We start from the raw sequence: 13,129 nt of genomic DNA on the forward strand, positions 1-13,129 counted from the left end.
CTTCTTAGCCAGCGTTTGGTGTAATCAATCTTTTTAATTTTAGTCTTTGTAAAATATGTGCAGTGTGGTATCTCACCGTGGTTTAAATTCGCATTTCCCTGATGACTAATGATGTTGAGCATCTTTTCATGAGCTTATTTGCCATCTTTATATGTTTTTGATAAAGTGTCCAATTTTTTTGGCCCATTTTTTGTCAGATTTTTTTGTTTTTGTACTACTGAGTTTTGAGGTTTCTTTATGTATTTTGGGTATAAGGTGTTTGTCACATATGTGATTTGCAAACACTTCCTCCCGGTCTATGGGTTGTATTTTCATTCTCATAACAGTTTTGTTTGAAGAGCAGTATTAAAAATTTTTGATAAATTCCAATTTATCATTTTTTTCTTTTCCAAATCATGCAGCTGGTGTTGCATCTAAGTAAACTTTGCCTAATCCAAGGCCACAAAGGCTTGTCCTGTTTATTCTAGAAGTTTCATAGTTTGTGACTTTATGTTAGTCTGTGGTCCATTTCATATTAATTTTTGTGTATGGCACAAGGTATGAGTGGAAGTTCATGGTTTTGCCAATGGAAATTCAATATTCCTGCCACACCTGTTGAAAACAGTATCTCTGTCCTTATGCCTCTGTGGTCTACGTATGTGTAGGTCTCTTTTGTACTCTCTCTTCTCTTCCATTGCTTTCTTTTTCTATTATAACACCAATACCCGTGTTTACATGATTGTACAGTGGTACCTCGGTTTTTGAATGTAATCCGTTCTGAAGACCATTCGAGTTCTGAAACCGAGGGATCAACAGCCGACAGTTAGGCCTCAGGATCTTGCCCTCAGTGGCATGTTTGACTTCCAAGGTGTGTTCGAAAACTGAAGCATTTACTTCCGAGTTTACAGCTTTGGAAACCGAAATGTTCATCAACGGAGACGTTTGAAAACTGAGGCACCACTATAATCTTATAATGAGTCTTAAAATCAGGTAGTGTAAGTCTTCCAATTGTTTTTCAAAATTACTTTGACTGTTCTAGGTCCTTTGGATTTACATTTTGATTTTACAATCACGTTGTCTGTTTGTACCCAAAAAATGCCTGCATGGACTTTGAATGATATTGCATTTAATCTACAGATCAATTTGGGAGAGATTGAATTCTTAACAATTTCAAGTCTTCCAATTCATGAACATAGTATACTTCTCCATATATTTAAACCTTCTTTAATTTCTTTGACCAGTGTTTTAGTTTTTGTTGTACGGATTCTTTACATTTTTTATTAGACTTATCCCCAAACATTTATATTTTTATGCTACTGTAGAACTTTACACCCAGCAACAGCAGAATACACATTCTTTTAAAGAAGTTTATAAATTTTGTTGATCTTTTCAAAGTACTAGATTTTTGGTTTCATTGATTTTTCTCTATTTCTTTTATAAAAATTATTGATTTTTTTTCTTTTTTAAAAAAATATATCTTTATTGTTTTCAGAGAGGAAGGGAGGGGGGAGAGAGATAGAAACATCAGTGATGAGAGAGTCATTGATCAGCTGCCTCCTGCATGCCCCCAACTGAGGATTGAGCCCACAACCTAAGCATGTGCCCTGACCGGGAATCAAACCTGGATCTCCTGGATCCTAGGTCAATGCTCAACCACTGAGCCATGCCAGCTGGGCTCTTTTCTTATCTTAGTTATTCCTCTGCTTAAACCTTGGGTTTAATTTTATCTTCTTTCTCTAGTTTCTTAAAGTAGAAGTTAAGGGCATTGTTTTGAAACTTATATTATTTTCCATTATAGATGTTTGGTGCTATTAATTTCCCTCTAGGTTTTGCAGCCACATCACACAATGGTTGATGTATTGTTTTTCATTTTTCTTCAGTTAAAAATACTTTCTAATTACCTTTTTTATTTCTTCTTGATCTGTGAATAATTTTGGAGTGTGCTATTTAAGCTCCAAATACTTGGGAATTTTCCAGATATCTGTTAGTGATTTCTAATTTTACTCCATTGTGATCACAACACATACATCGTATGTTTAAATCATTTTAATTTATTGAGATTGGTTGATGTCCTAGAATATGATCTATCTTGGTAAATGTTCAGTGTGCATTTGAAAAGAGTATGTATTCTGCTGTTGGGTATAATGTTCCACCAGTGTCAGTTAGATCAAGTCGTTGGTTGATGGCATTATTCAAGACGTCTGTATCCTCTCTGATATTTCTGGGGTTCTTTCCTATTAGTTTAGAAGGACTGGTTGAAATTTTTGACTATGAAAATAGATTTGTCCTATTTACTTTTAAAGTTCTATTAGTTTTCCTTCATTTATTTTGAAGGTCTATGTTTTGAAGGTCTGTTATTAGGCATGTAAACATTTAGGATTGTTCCTTTCTCCTGATGATTGACTATTTTGTCATTGAAAAGACCCACTTTATCCCTGGTAATACTCTTTTCTCTGACATCTACTTTGCCTGTTATTAACATAGGCATTCCTGTTTTATTTTGATTGTTAGCATGGTGTATCTTCTCCCGTCTTTTTACTTCAACCTATTTGTGTCTTTATAAAACATGCTTTTTGTTAGGTGGCATTTAGCTGGGTATTGATCATTTATTTTAAGTCTATAAACCATCTTTTCCTATAAAGTGGTGTATTCACCCTGTTTTAATTTAGTGTAATTCCTGTGGTTAGGGTTAACTCTATCATCTGCTATTTTTTGTTTTTCCACCTATTCTTTTTGTCCCTTTTCTCTTGGATTTAGTATTTTTTTATGATTTCATCTTATCTCCTTTGTTGCTTTATTGTCTGTAGCTTTGTGTTGTGGTTTATTTCTAGGGGTTGCTTTAGAGTTTATAGTATACTTCATCTTACCAGTCTACATTCAAATCATGTGACATCTCTTCTTGTATAAGAACCTTGTGACAGTATATAAATTTTCGACTTTTCTCCTCAGAGTTACTATTGTTGGCATACGTTTTATTTCTACTTATATTAAAATTCCCACAATGCATTATTTTTTCCTGGAAACAGCAAATTATTTTAAAAATATTTTAATGATAAAGTATTTTATATTTTCCTACATATTTACTATTTCCATTGCTTTTCATTCTTTTGTGTATATTCAGGTCTGGTATAATTTTCTTTCTGCCTTAAGGACTTATAATTTTTTTTTCAAAGTCATGCACATTTCAAAGAACTTAATTGGAGAAAAATGGTCTTTTATACTTACCCAATTATATACCATTTATCTTTCTCTTCCTTCATTCCTGAAGTTCCAAGTTTCCTTCTGGTATTATGACTTTTAGACCTGAAGAAGTTCCTTTAGCATCTGTTTTAGACAGAGCAGGTCTGTTGATGACAAATTCACTTAGTTTTTTCCCCATCTGTCAAGATCTTTATTTTACCTTTATTCCTGAAGGTACTTTTGCTGTCTGTAAAATTCTGGGTTGGCACTCCTTTCTTTCAACATTTTCAATGTGCTCCACTCTCTTTTGGCCTCCATGGTTTCTGATGAGAAATCCATAATATTTCAAATTGTTTTCATGTAATGCTTCATTTTTCCCTCCTTGGGTGGTTTTAAGATTTTTTTTTTCTTTGAGGTTTTTAGAAGTTTGTTGTCAGGGCTTGGTGTTTTCTTTGATTTTCTTTTCTTTGTGGCTTGCTGAGCCTCTTGACTCTAAATTTAGGCCTTTTATCAGATTTGGCCACTTTGGTCAATATTTCTTTAAATATATACATATAGACATATACACACACACATGCAGGGTGGGGCAAAAGTGGTTTACAATTGTTATGAAAAATAATACAATAATTAATAAATAATAAGGCAAGAACAAACTCTGTTTCACATACACACAATGTAAACCTACTTTTGCCCCACCCTGTAAACGCGCTGCTCCGTGGACAAAGATCTTTCCGTTTTTGATATCATCCCACAGGTCCCCAAGGCTTCGTTCATTTTTGTTTCAGATTGAATTATTTCTTTCGATATACAAGTTCACTGAGTCTTTCTTTTGTCATTTCCATTTTGTTACTGGGCTTATTTCGCAGGATAAAAAATTTTTTTTTCAGTTCTAAAATTTCTATTTAAAAATATATAGTTTCTGTTGAGACCATCTATCCGTTTATTCCAAGAGTGTTTATCTTTATCTCATTGAGGTTATTATAATGGTTCTTTAAATGTGTCTGGTAATTCCAAGGTCTGGGTCGTTTCAGGGTTGGTGTGGTTCCCGATTACATTTTTCTGGTTCAGCGTATGTCCGGTGATTTCAGAATGTACCCTGCAGATTTTCAATGTTATGTTGTCAGATCCTGGGTGCTGTTAAAATCCTGTGGAGAAGAGTGATTTCAACCCGCCCAGGTGGGTTCAGAGAGCAGGGTTTCCTCTCCTGCTGCAGGCATGGTTCCACTTCAGTGTTCAACACCCGTGTGACACCCTGGCTGGTTTGCTCAGTGGTCAGAGCATCAGCCCTCGGTCTGAAGGGTCCTGGGTTTGCCTCTGGTCAAGGGCACGCACCTCGGTTGCAGGCTCAGCCCCCAGCCCCAGCCCCAGCCCCGGCGAGTGCGGGAGGCAGGGAGTTGGTGTGTCTCTCATGTCAGTGGTCAGTGCGGTCATTCCCCAGCCCTGCTCCTCCCTCTCCCTCGCCCTCTCCCCCTCCCCCTCCCCTCTCTCTAAAGCAATGGAAGAAACACCCTCGGGCCGGGATTAAAGCGAACAAACCCTGTGTGAGGCTGAGTGGCAGGGCTGGCTTCGGGCCTAGGCATTGGCTGTCCGGGGCCCCTACTCAGCCTGAGCTCCGCGTCTCTGACTGTCCCCCACGTGCACCGCCGTGTCCCTTCATGCGCAGGATTGGAGGGCTCCCTCCACTCTCCTCTTCCGAGTGTCTCCCCCACTCCCTGTCTCCCCGGGCGCCTCTCCTGGTTCTTCGCCCGAGCGATGGGGTTCTCTCCGAGGGTGGGCCTCTGCCTCGCCACACCGTGTCCATGCTGGGGTCCTTCTCAAGGCAAAGCGGCCAACTTTGGAGAAAATAGAGGGGAAAATACCAGGATCCCCCTCTTACTGTGTTTACAGTAAGGGCGCTTCCCTGAGTCTGCTCAGGTGCCCTCCACTGGGTTCCTGTACTCGGGTGGCACCGGAGCGGTGCGGTTCTGCTCCCGGGGCTGGGAGAGCAGGACAGAGATGGCTTTGCCATTTCCCCTATGCCCTCTGGTTTACCGGGGCCCATTTTTTTGTCCCTTTGACCAGGATGATGGATTTAGTTCAGAATTTTTGCTGTTCATGCCCACTGTGATAATCCCTAAATTCAGTCAGTCTGTGAGTCATTGTCAGCAGTTGAAAGACACCCTCCCCACAAAAAAACCCCAAACTAAAAAAAACTACAAATCTAGAGCCTCACTTGCCATGCTGGTTTTTCTTCGCATTTTGATTTCCTTCCCCTCACTCACCTGCTGTTGCGTTTCAGTCTTCAGACAGCTGCTTCGTGAATTTTGCGAGTTTTCACTTGTAGTTTGTGGTAGAGAGGAGAGACCATCATGGGTTTATTCCATTTGGGGTTCAAACTAGATTTTGTTCATTTAAAAAATTGAGTCTTTTTTCCTCTCTAGTATATTTTGAATAATTTTGTTTTTAAAAATTTTGTTTTTTAAAATATGTTTTCATTGATCTCAGAGAGAGGAAGGGAGAGGGAGAGAGAGATAGAAACATCAAAGATGAGAGAGAGTCATTGATCGGCTGCCTCCTGGGGATCGAGCCCACAGCCCGGGCATGTGCCCTGACCGGGAATCGAACCATGACCTGCAGGTTCATAGGTCGCCGCTTGGCCACTGAGCCACGCCGGCCGGGCTGTTTTGAATAATTTCTACCGCTGTGTTCTTCTAGTTCGCTAATGCTTCCTTCTGCAGGGCCTCGTCGGAGTATTTCACAGCTGGACGTTGGCTGGGGTTCTCCTACACCCTCCAGGCCAGCCTCTCCTCTGCCTGTTTATAGCAACTGTCCTCACTCACGCCCTGGTCTGTCATCTGTCACCTGTGGGTTTAGCGTTAGAGACAGAGCCTGAGGCCGTGATTGGTCACTGTTTCTAGGCTTCTTCCACGGACACAGCTAGGAAATGGTTTTGTTAAAAAATACATCATTGGTAATAATGATTTTTCCAGTTCAAATTTCGGATTACAGAACTTTTCCTTAGCTTCTTTACTTTTATATCTTTTTTCTTTCTTTTATACTGAAAATTTTTATTTCTATCTGCCTTAACACAATTTTTTGGTATGCATTAACACTAGCAATTTAACTATTGAAAACAGTCTGAGATTTCTCACAGTTCTTTCTGTCCACAGTGCATATCTAATTAGGGTTTACCATCAAATTACTGTTCATAATGTATATTCAACTAAGGACTTACCGTTAAATTGCTGTGCTTTAATGGCTCTTAAAATAAATCCTATTTATGTGGTTAAGCTACTATTTCAATTCGTAGTTCATTTCATTTGCTTAATTTTTCTTTCACATTTTAAAGACTGCATTTTAAGTTAATTTGGTTGTATAATGTTATAAAATACATGCATTGTTCTAGGGAAGGGATTAGAAAACTACAGCTCCTGGGTCCAATGTGGTTTACATTTTTAAATGACTGTCACACACACACACACACACAAAACGGTGACTCTGTGGGGCCCACAAACCCTAAAATATTTACTGTTTGGCCCTTTACAGAAATTTTCTAAGTTCTGGCCCCAATCCTGCCTCCATTCTGTTCTCTCCCTTCCTCTGGGCCATCTCATTCCTTTACTTACTTAGTTTCAGGTTTATCGTTCAACTGTTTTTAATGTAAGCAAACATACCTATATTTATAGCTTCTCTTCTGTTTACAGTCCACCTTTTTCCGTCCCACGGTGCTTTGCACTGAGCAGTGTATCTGGAGGTCGCTGCAAAGAAGGCAGGGAGGTGAGGCTCCTTTTTTTACGGCTGCCGAGCATTCCAGAGTGGGATGTGCTGGTTTACTTAACCAGTCCCTTCTTGATGCTTATTTCGGTTCTTCTAATTTTTTATTTATTTTTCCATCGACTTTTTTTTTTTTTTTTTCTTTCCCCCAGAGAGAGAGAGAGAGAGTAGGAGGGAGAGGGGAGAGGGCGACAGAGAGAAGCATCCTGCAGGTGCCCCGACCGACCGACCCACCGGGAACAGAGGTCAAACCTGCCGCCCTCCGGGCACAGGCGATGCTCCAGCCGCGGAGTGGCGCTGGGCAGGGCTCGTTTTCATTCTTACAGGTAGTGCTGCTTTCAGGGCCTTGGCTTGCGTCTTGGGGAGCTTTGCCATGGTCACTTGGGGACCGGTCCCCTCAGCGGGCTGCGGGTCGGGCCCGCGGCTGGAGGACAGGCCGCCGGTTCCCGTGTCGCTGCTGCCCAGCCTCTGCGCGGGGATCGCAGTGGTCGCATTTCTGTCACTGATGCCCCGCAGCCGCCGAGCGGAGCGTGCGGTCAGACTTCAGGATTTTGCTCATTTGATAGGTAAGAAATGATATGGTCATGAGCAAGGTCCAAGGACCAATTACGTTTCCTTTTATTGACCTTTCTTTTTACTCTTTTGTAGAGCTCTTGGTCACTTTCATCTGTTTTTAGAAACTGTCACATATTAGGGATAGTGCATGACCTTTGCTTCTAATATAAGTTGCAAATATTTCTCCCATTGTCCCTTTTACTTGCTTATTGACTTGCTTTTAGGCCCTGCCACAGCGATTACTATTATTATTGTTATTGTTACTGTTATTTTCACTTAGACTTTCCCATCTTTTGTCTTGTTGCTTCTGGCCTTGGAGTCATCACCAGGAAAGTTCCCCCCAGCCCCAGGATATAGAAAATTCACTCATGTTTTCTCCTCGTATTTCTATAGCTGCTTTTTCAATGTGACTCTTGGATCCTTTCGAATTTCCCGAGCGCGCTCGGTGCACTGGCCTGTGTGACTGGCCACTTTTCCCACAGAAAGGGGCCCTCACTCACTCCTCCAGCTGCCCTTATGCATAGACGCCTCGCATCTCAGCATCTGAAGGAGACCAACATGCGCATTTTCAGGGAGAAGGAATTGAAATCTGGGGGGAAGGGACTTGCACAGGGAGTTGCGGCCCCATCCTGGGGACTTGCTCCTGCCGGCCGAGATGGGAAAGTTTGTGAGCGTCGGCTGCATGGTGGCCACTGAGCCAGGCACACGTCACCTTGTTTACTCCCAAACCAGAGGTCCTGTCACTGTCTGCACCTGCAGGGGTGGCGACTGAGGGTCGGAGAGGCTAGTGCTTGCCCAGGGCCATGCAGCCCCTAAGAGACTTCCCACCGGGGAGTACGAGGCCTCTGCCAGCCCTGCCATGGCGATGTGACATTGAGCACGGCTGCTCTGCCCTCCCTCCCACCCCACTGTGGTCTCGAAGCTCCTCGGAGAATCAGATTTCCTTTGTCTCCATGTCCTGGGCCCCAGGAGCGCCCTGTGAGTGAGTCTCCTCTCCCCGACGCCTGCTGGAGCCGGTGGCAGCAGCTCCGTGGGTGTAGCCTCAGTCCCAAGTGCCAGCCAGCATGTTGCTGGCAGCCCGAGGCCTGAAGCTCACTACTTTTCAAGTTCTTTGGTTCATTCATCCATGTGTTTATCCACTCAGACACTCATCCAGATATTCATTCACTACACCCTGCTGATGCCTGCAGTGTGCTGCGCTGTGCTGGCCGGGGCAGCCGTCTGTCCCCAGGAGCTCAAGCCCTGGGGCTGGGCAGGTGGCCTGGGCAGCGAGGCACAGGGCGTGTGGTGGGGAGACAAGAATAGTGCAGGGGCGTGAGAGGGGCGGATGGATTTGGACCCAGTAAGGTTACTTCAGAGCCATGATGAGGGGGGCTCCCCCTCTCCTCTCCCCTCCCCCCTTCCCTCCAAAGTAGCTTCTAAACATCGCCTCTAAACATCACATGCATTTGAGTTGGAAGGATGTACAAGCTTATCAGGGCAGATGTTGGGGAAGCCGAGCCCCCTCCCAGGCCCTTAGACTGCGGCCCTAGCTCCAGGCTGAGCAGGCGGGAGCCTCGCAGCAGCACAGCCACTGTGGCCTCCTGGCCCTTGGGGCTTTCTTCGCACTCTGAATTTGAACTTGGTGAGACTTGGCTCTGCTGGGAGGCATAGCGGGGCGTGCAGATCCTGGTGCCTGGAGGGAGGGACAGAGGGAGGAGGGCAGCCGTCTCCCTGCCCTATGTTCAGAGGCCTGCAGGGCTGCCCTCTCTTTTCTGCCCCCCAGACCACGCCCCAGGCTTCAGGGGCCCACCCAGAAACCGCCCTTTTGGGGGCTGCTTTTGAAGAAGCTCAGAGAAGAGCAGTCATTTGTTGCCCACCCTCCCCAGGAAGTTGTCCCAACTGAGGGACAAATCTACTGAGGCAGGAATTGGCCAGCAGAAGACTGGGATATGGGCCCCAGGGAAGCAGCTGGGACTGGGAGAAGCTCCACCACACCTGGCTGTGTGCCCCTGGCCAGTCTGCATCTCTCTCAGCCTCAGTGTTCCTCATTTGCAGAATGGGCCTCCGAACACCCCCAACCCCCATCTAAGTTGGGTTTATGGAGTGCTGCATTTAATGGGCATTGGACATATGTACATTTAAAGTCCACAACATTTGAAAGACTATGAACTCCAGTTTTTTAAAAATTTGTCAAGATGGCTCAGCCTCGGGCTGAGGCACCGGTGAACTGTTCATGCTCTGGCCGCATGGGGGCGCCCTGGGAGCTGATAACTAGGGGGCCAGGGCAGCAGGCAGGCTGGAGTCACTGTGCCTGGACTGGGGACTCAGCATTGCAATTTAAAGTCAAGTCATGTGAATCTGTGAAGTGGAAGTTCTTGTTAATCTCCGCCCCTCCGGGCCCCGCCCCCACCTGTTTGTCTTAGAACCGCTGGTGAATGTGACAGATGCTCTGGGAAAGCAGAACCGCGCCGGATACTGAGTCACGGCAGTTTACAAGGCGGGAGGCTTTGGAATATTGGCCGTGACGCTAAGATATAAAAGAAGTCTTTAGACTAACCTGTGCGCTGTGGTCCTGGCTTTATAGTCTTCAAGAGCATCCACTCCCAGCGATACAGCTTCTACTCCAGGGGCAATAGGCTGGGGCTTCGTGAGCTTGAATTACGTGCCGTCTTCAGAGGCAAGACCTTCTCACAAGTTTGGCTCCACGGATGCCCCTTAGGTGCCCTTGGCTAGGCATGGGCCCTTCCCTCAGCTCGCCTTCGTGGCTCTCTAGGGGATCAGTCTGACCGGAGATCACCACCACCCTCTGGACCCAGCGCCAATGGGTGTGGGGTGAGCATGGCAGGGGGCCTCTCCATGAGGAGGTGCTGTTAGGCAAGGCTGTGGAAGGTATTGCGGGGCAGGTGCCGAGGGAGACAGACATTTGCCTGGTGGGGCCAGAGGACCCCAAGGTGTCCCTGCACCAGCCCCCAGCTCCACAGCTTGGGCTGCTCAGCCTGGGGTGCCTTGTCCCACACTGTCCTCGCTAAACCCGCCTGCCCTCTGCCTTCCTGCGGGGCCTGCCCGGTGCTCCTGGGCGCACAGCGTGACAGGCGCCCACTCTTGCAGGTGGTGAAAAGCTACAAGGCGACCGTCCAGCAGACCCTGGACATCCTCTTTCTCCGGGAAGGCTCTGAGTTTCTGAGCAGCACGGATGCTTCGAGCCGGGACTCTGCCGATCGCACCATCATTGCCTGGGATTTCCGGAGCTCCGCCAAAATCTCCAACCAGATTTTCCATGTGAGAAACCCCATTTGGCCTTGCTTTCAGTTTCAGCCCCAGGATGCATCCATGTAGCCCTAGGCTATCTGGGGTCCTGGGTCACTTCCTGTGGGAGGCCGTTCAGTAGGTGGGACAGATTGGCTGCCTGAAATCTCTAGGGTAGGGGAAAAGCAAGTGTAAGTCCAAGCCTCCCAGGAGAACCTTCCACAGGTTCCATATTACAGCCTCTCCCTCACTGTCTTCCCACATGTCCCTGCCCAGCACAGCCACCCCACAGGGTAAGGGTGTGGAGGGGCAGCCCAGTCCAGATGGACTGGTAGATGGTTGAGCAGCTCGAGACACCTCTACCCTTCCTCCACCACGCCAGCCAGCCCACGGGCCTCTGCTCTGCCCTTCTTGAGTGGGTTTGCCATGGGCTGCGACTCAGGAGTTTAAGCAGAGAACACATCAATTATGGTCCTAGGCCCAGCATTACAAGCTGGGGGCCTGGGCCCATTATCTAGCCTTTTGGATTTTCATTCCCTCTTAGAAAATTGAGAGAATGTTACTTGTCTCATAGAGTGGTTTTGAGAATTAAAAGAGAGAACACTTATAAAGGGTCTAGAACAGTACTAGGCACAGGGAGTGCTCCATAAATGCATTACTTATTATCACAGTCATTGCCACTGTCATCACCACCATCATCACCATCACCATCACCATCATCATCGCCATCAACACCCACATCATCATCACGACCATAGTCATCATCAGCACCATCACCATCATCATCATCACCATCATCGCCATCAATACCTTCACCGTCGTCATCATGACCATAGTCATCATCAACACCATCACCATCATCATCACTATCATCACCACCACCACCACCATCACCATCAACACATCACCATTATCACCACCATGGTCATCACTACCACCACCATCTCAACCATCACCGTCATCATCACTACCACTATCATCACCACCATCATCACCGTCAGTGTCATCACCACCACCATCACCATCATCACCATCACCATCATCATCACCATCACCACCACATGATGGTGGCATCATAACCATCATCACCACCATCATCACCATCACCATCACCATCATCACCACCATCACCATCATCATCAGCACCATAGTCATAATCACCACCATCACCATCTCAACCATCACCATCATCATCACCATTATCACCATCATCATCATCACTGTCGTCACAACCATAGTCATCGCACCACCATCACTTAAGATTTCAAATAAGCCATAGCTAATCTTTTGGCGCTCCCACCCTGAATTTAAAAACAGTGTTAGGTTCCATACACACCTTCTCCCTCTCCCTGCTTTTCCCTTATTTTCAGAGGGTCCTAAGTGACCCTGAGCAAACCTGTCTCTATATCAGGGGTGGGAAACCTTTTTTCTGCCAAGGGCCATTTGGATATTTATAACATTATTCACGAGCCATACAAAATTATCAACTTAAAAATTAGCTTTAAAAGCTCCTAGATTCATTGAATTTCGAGTCCCACCTGTGGTTTCCTTGGCAGGGCCAAACCAAATGCTTTCTAGGCCATATAGGATCTTCGGGCTCAATGTTTCCCATCCCTGCTCTAGACGCCCACTTCAGGGTCTAGTGCAACCTCCTAGGGAGGACAGGCCGTGGGAGGAAAAGGGGGGGGCATGTCTGACCACCAGGGCTTCCTGCTCCATCAGCCCCAGCAGAGAGCAGGGGAAGCGAGCGAGGTGGATGGAGTGCTGCTTGCCTGGCCCTCCTAGAATCACATCTTGCCTCCTTGTGGGTGAGCAGTGCTCTGCTGGGCAGCGTTACGCCAGGGCGCTCACTATGGGGCCACCATGGCGTCCACTCCTCTGACGGGCACATTAGTGCATTAGTCTGACTGCAGCTGTGCATTAGTCTGACTGCTCCCTGCTTTGCCCTCTGAGTTTGGGGTAATTTAGAGACAACTTAAGAACAAGTCTTAGAACGTGAAAGGCCGGATGCAGTTGAGAAGGGAGTTTCCGGGGGAGCTTCTGTGTGGCTGAGCCCATCAAACACCGAGGCTTCCCCACCGGGGTATCGAATGCTGTCCGCATTTGGCTTCTCGCTCGGTCGTTTACCTCCTCACTTGCTGTGCGCTGTGGCTGTGTGGGACGCCGTGCTGGGCTGCCCCTGCGGGCCCCTGGGGAGGTGGGACACGGGCACGCAGATTCGGTTTCTGTTCCTTTATATCACATTCCCACAAGCCTGGAGGCTTAAACCATCAGAAGTGTAGCCCTCCCAGTTCTGAGGGTAGCAGCTGGCTTCAGTATTCACGGGGCTGAAACCCGGTGCTGGCAGGGCCCGCTTCCTCTGAGATGCTGGGGACATCTGTCCCTTGCTGCTTCCAGCTTCCAGTGGCTGCTGGTGGTACTGGACTGTGGCTGC

The 13,129-nt window shown here is 46.4% G+C and overlaps 1 protein-coding gene across 6 annotated transcripts in view; it reads left to right on the top strand.

Annotated features, from left to right (window-relative positions):
- The window catches only part of WDR25 (WD repeat domain 25), a 124,014-nt gene that overhangs the window by 104,458 nt on the left and 6,427 nt on the right, over positions 1-13,129 (top strand). For all 6 annotated transcript variants that reach the window (XR_013998738.1, XR_013998739.1, XM_081136034.1 and 3 more), the window contains exon 5: positions 10,558-10,728. Coding sequence is in view for 4 of the 6 variants with exons in the window: in XM_081136034.1 (XP_080992160.1) it covers positions 10,558-10,728 (171 nt within the window). In the remaining 2 variants the exon portion in view is untranslated. The remainder of the gene's footprint in view (positions 1-10,557; positions 10,729-13,129) is intronic.

Source organism: Miniopterus schreibersii (genome assembly GCF_964146895.1).
Source record: "Miniopterus schreibersii genome assembly, chromosome: 1".
In the NCBI taxonomy this organism is placed as follows: Eukaryota; Metazoa; Chordata; class Mammalia; order Chiroptera; family Miniopteridae; genus Miniopterus; species Miniopterus schreibersii.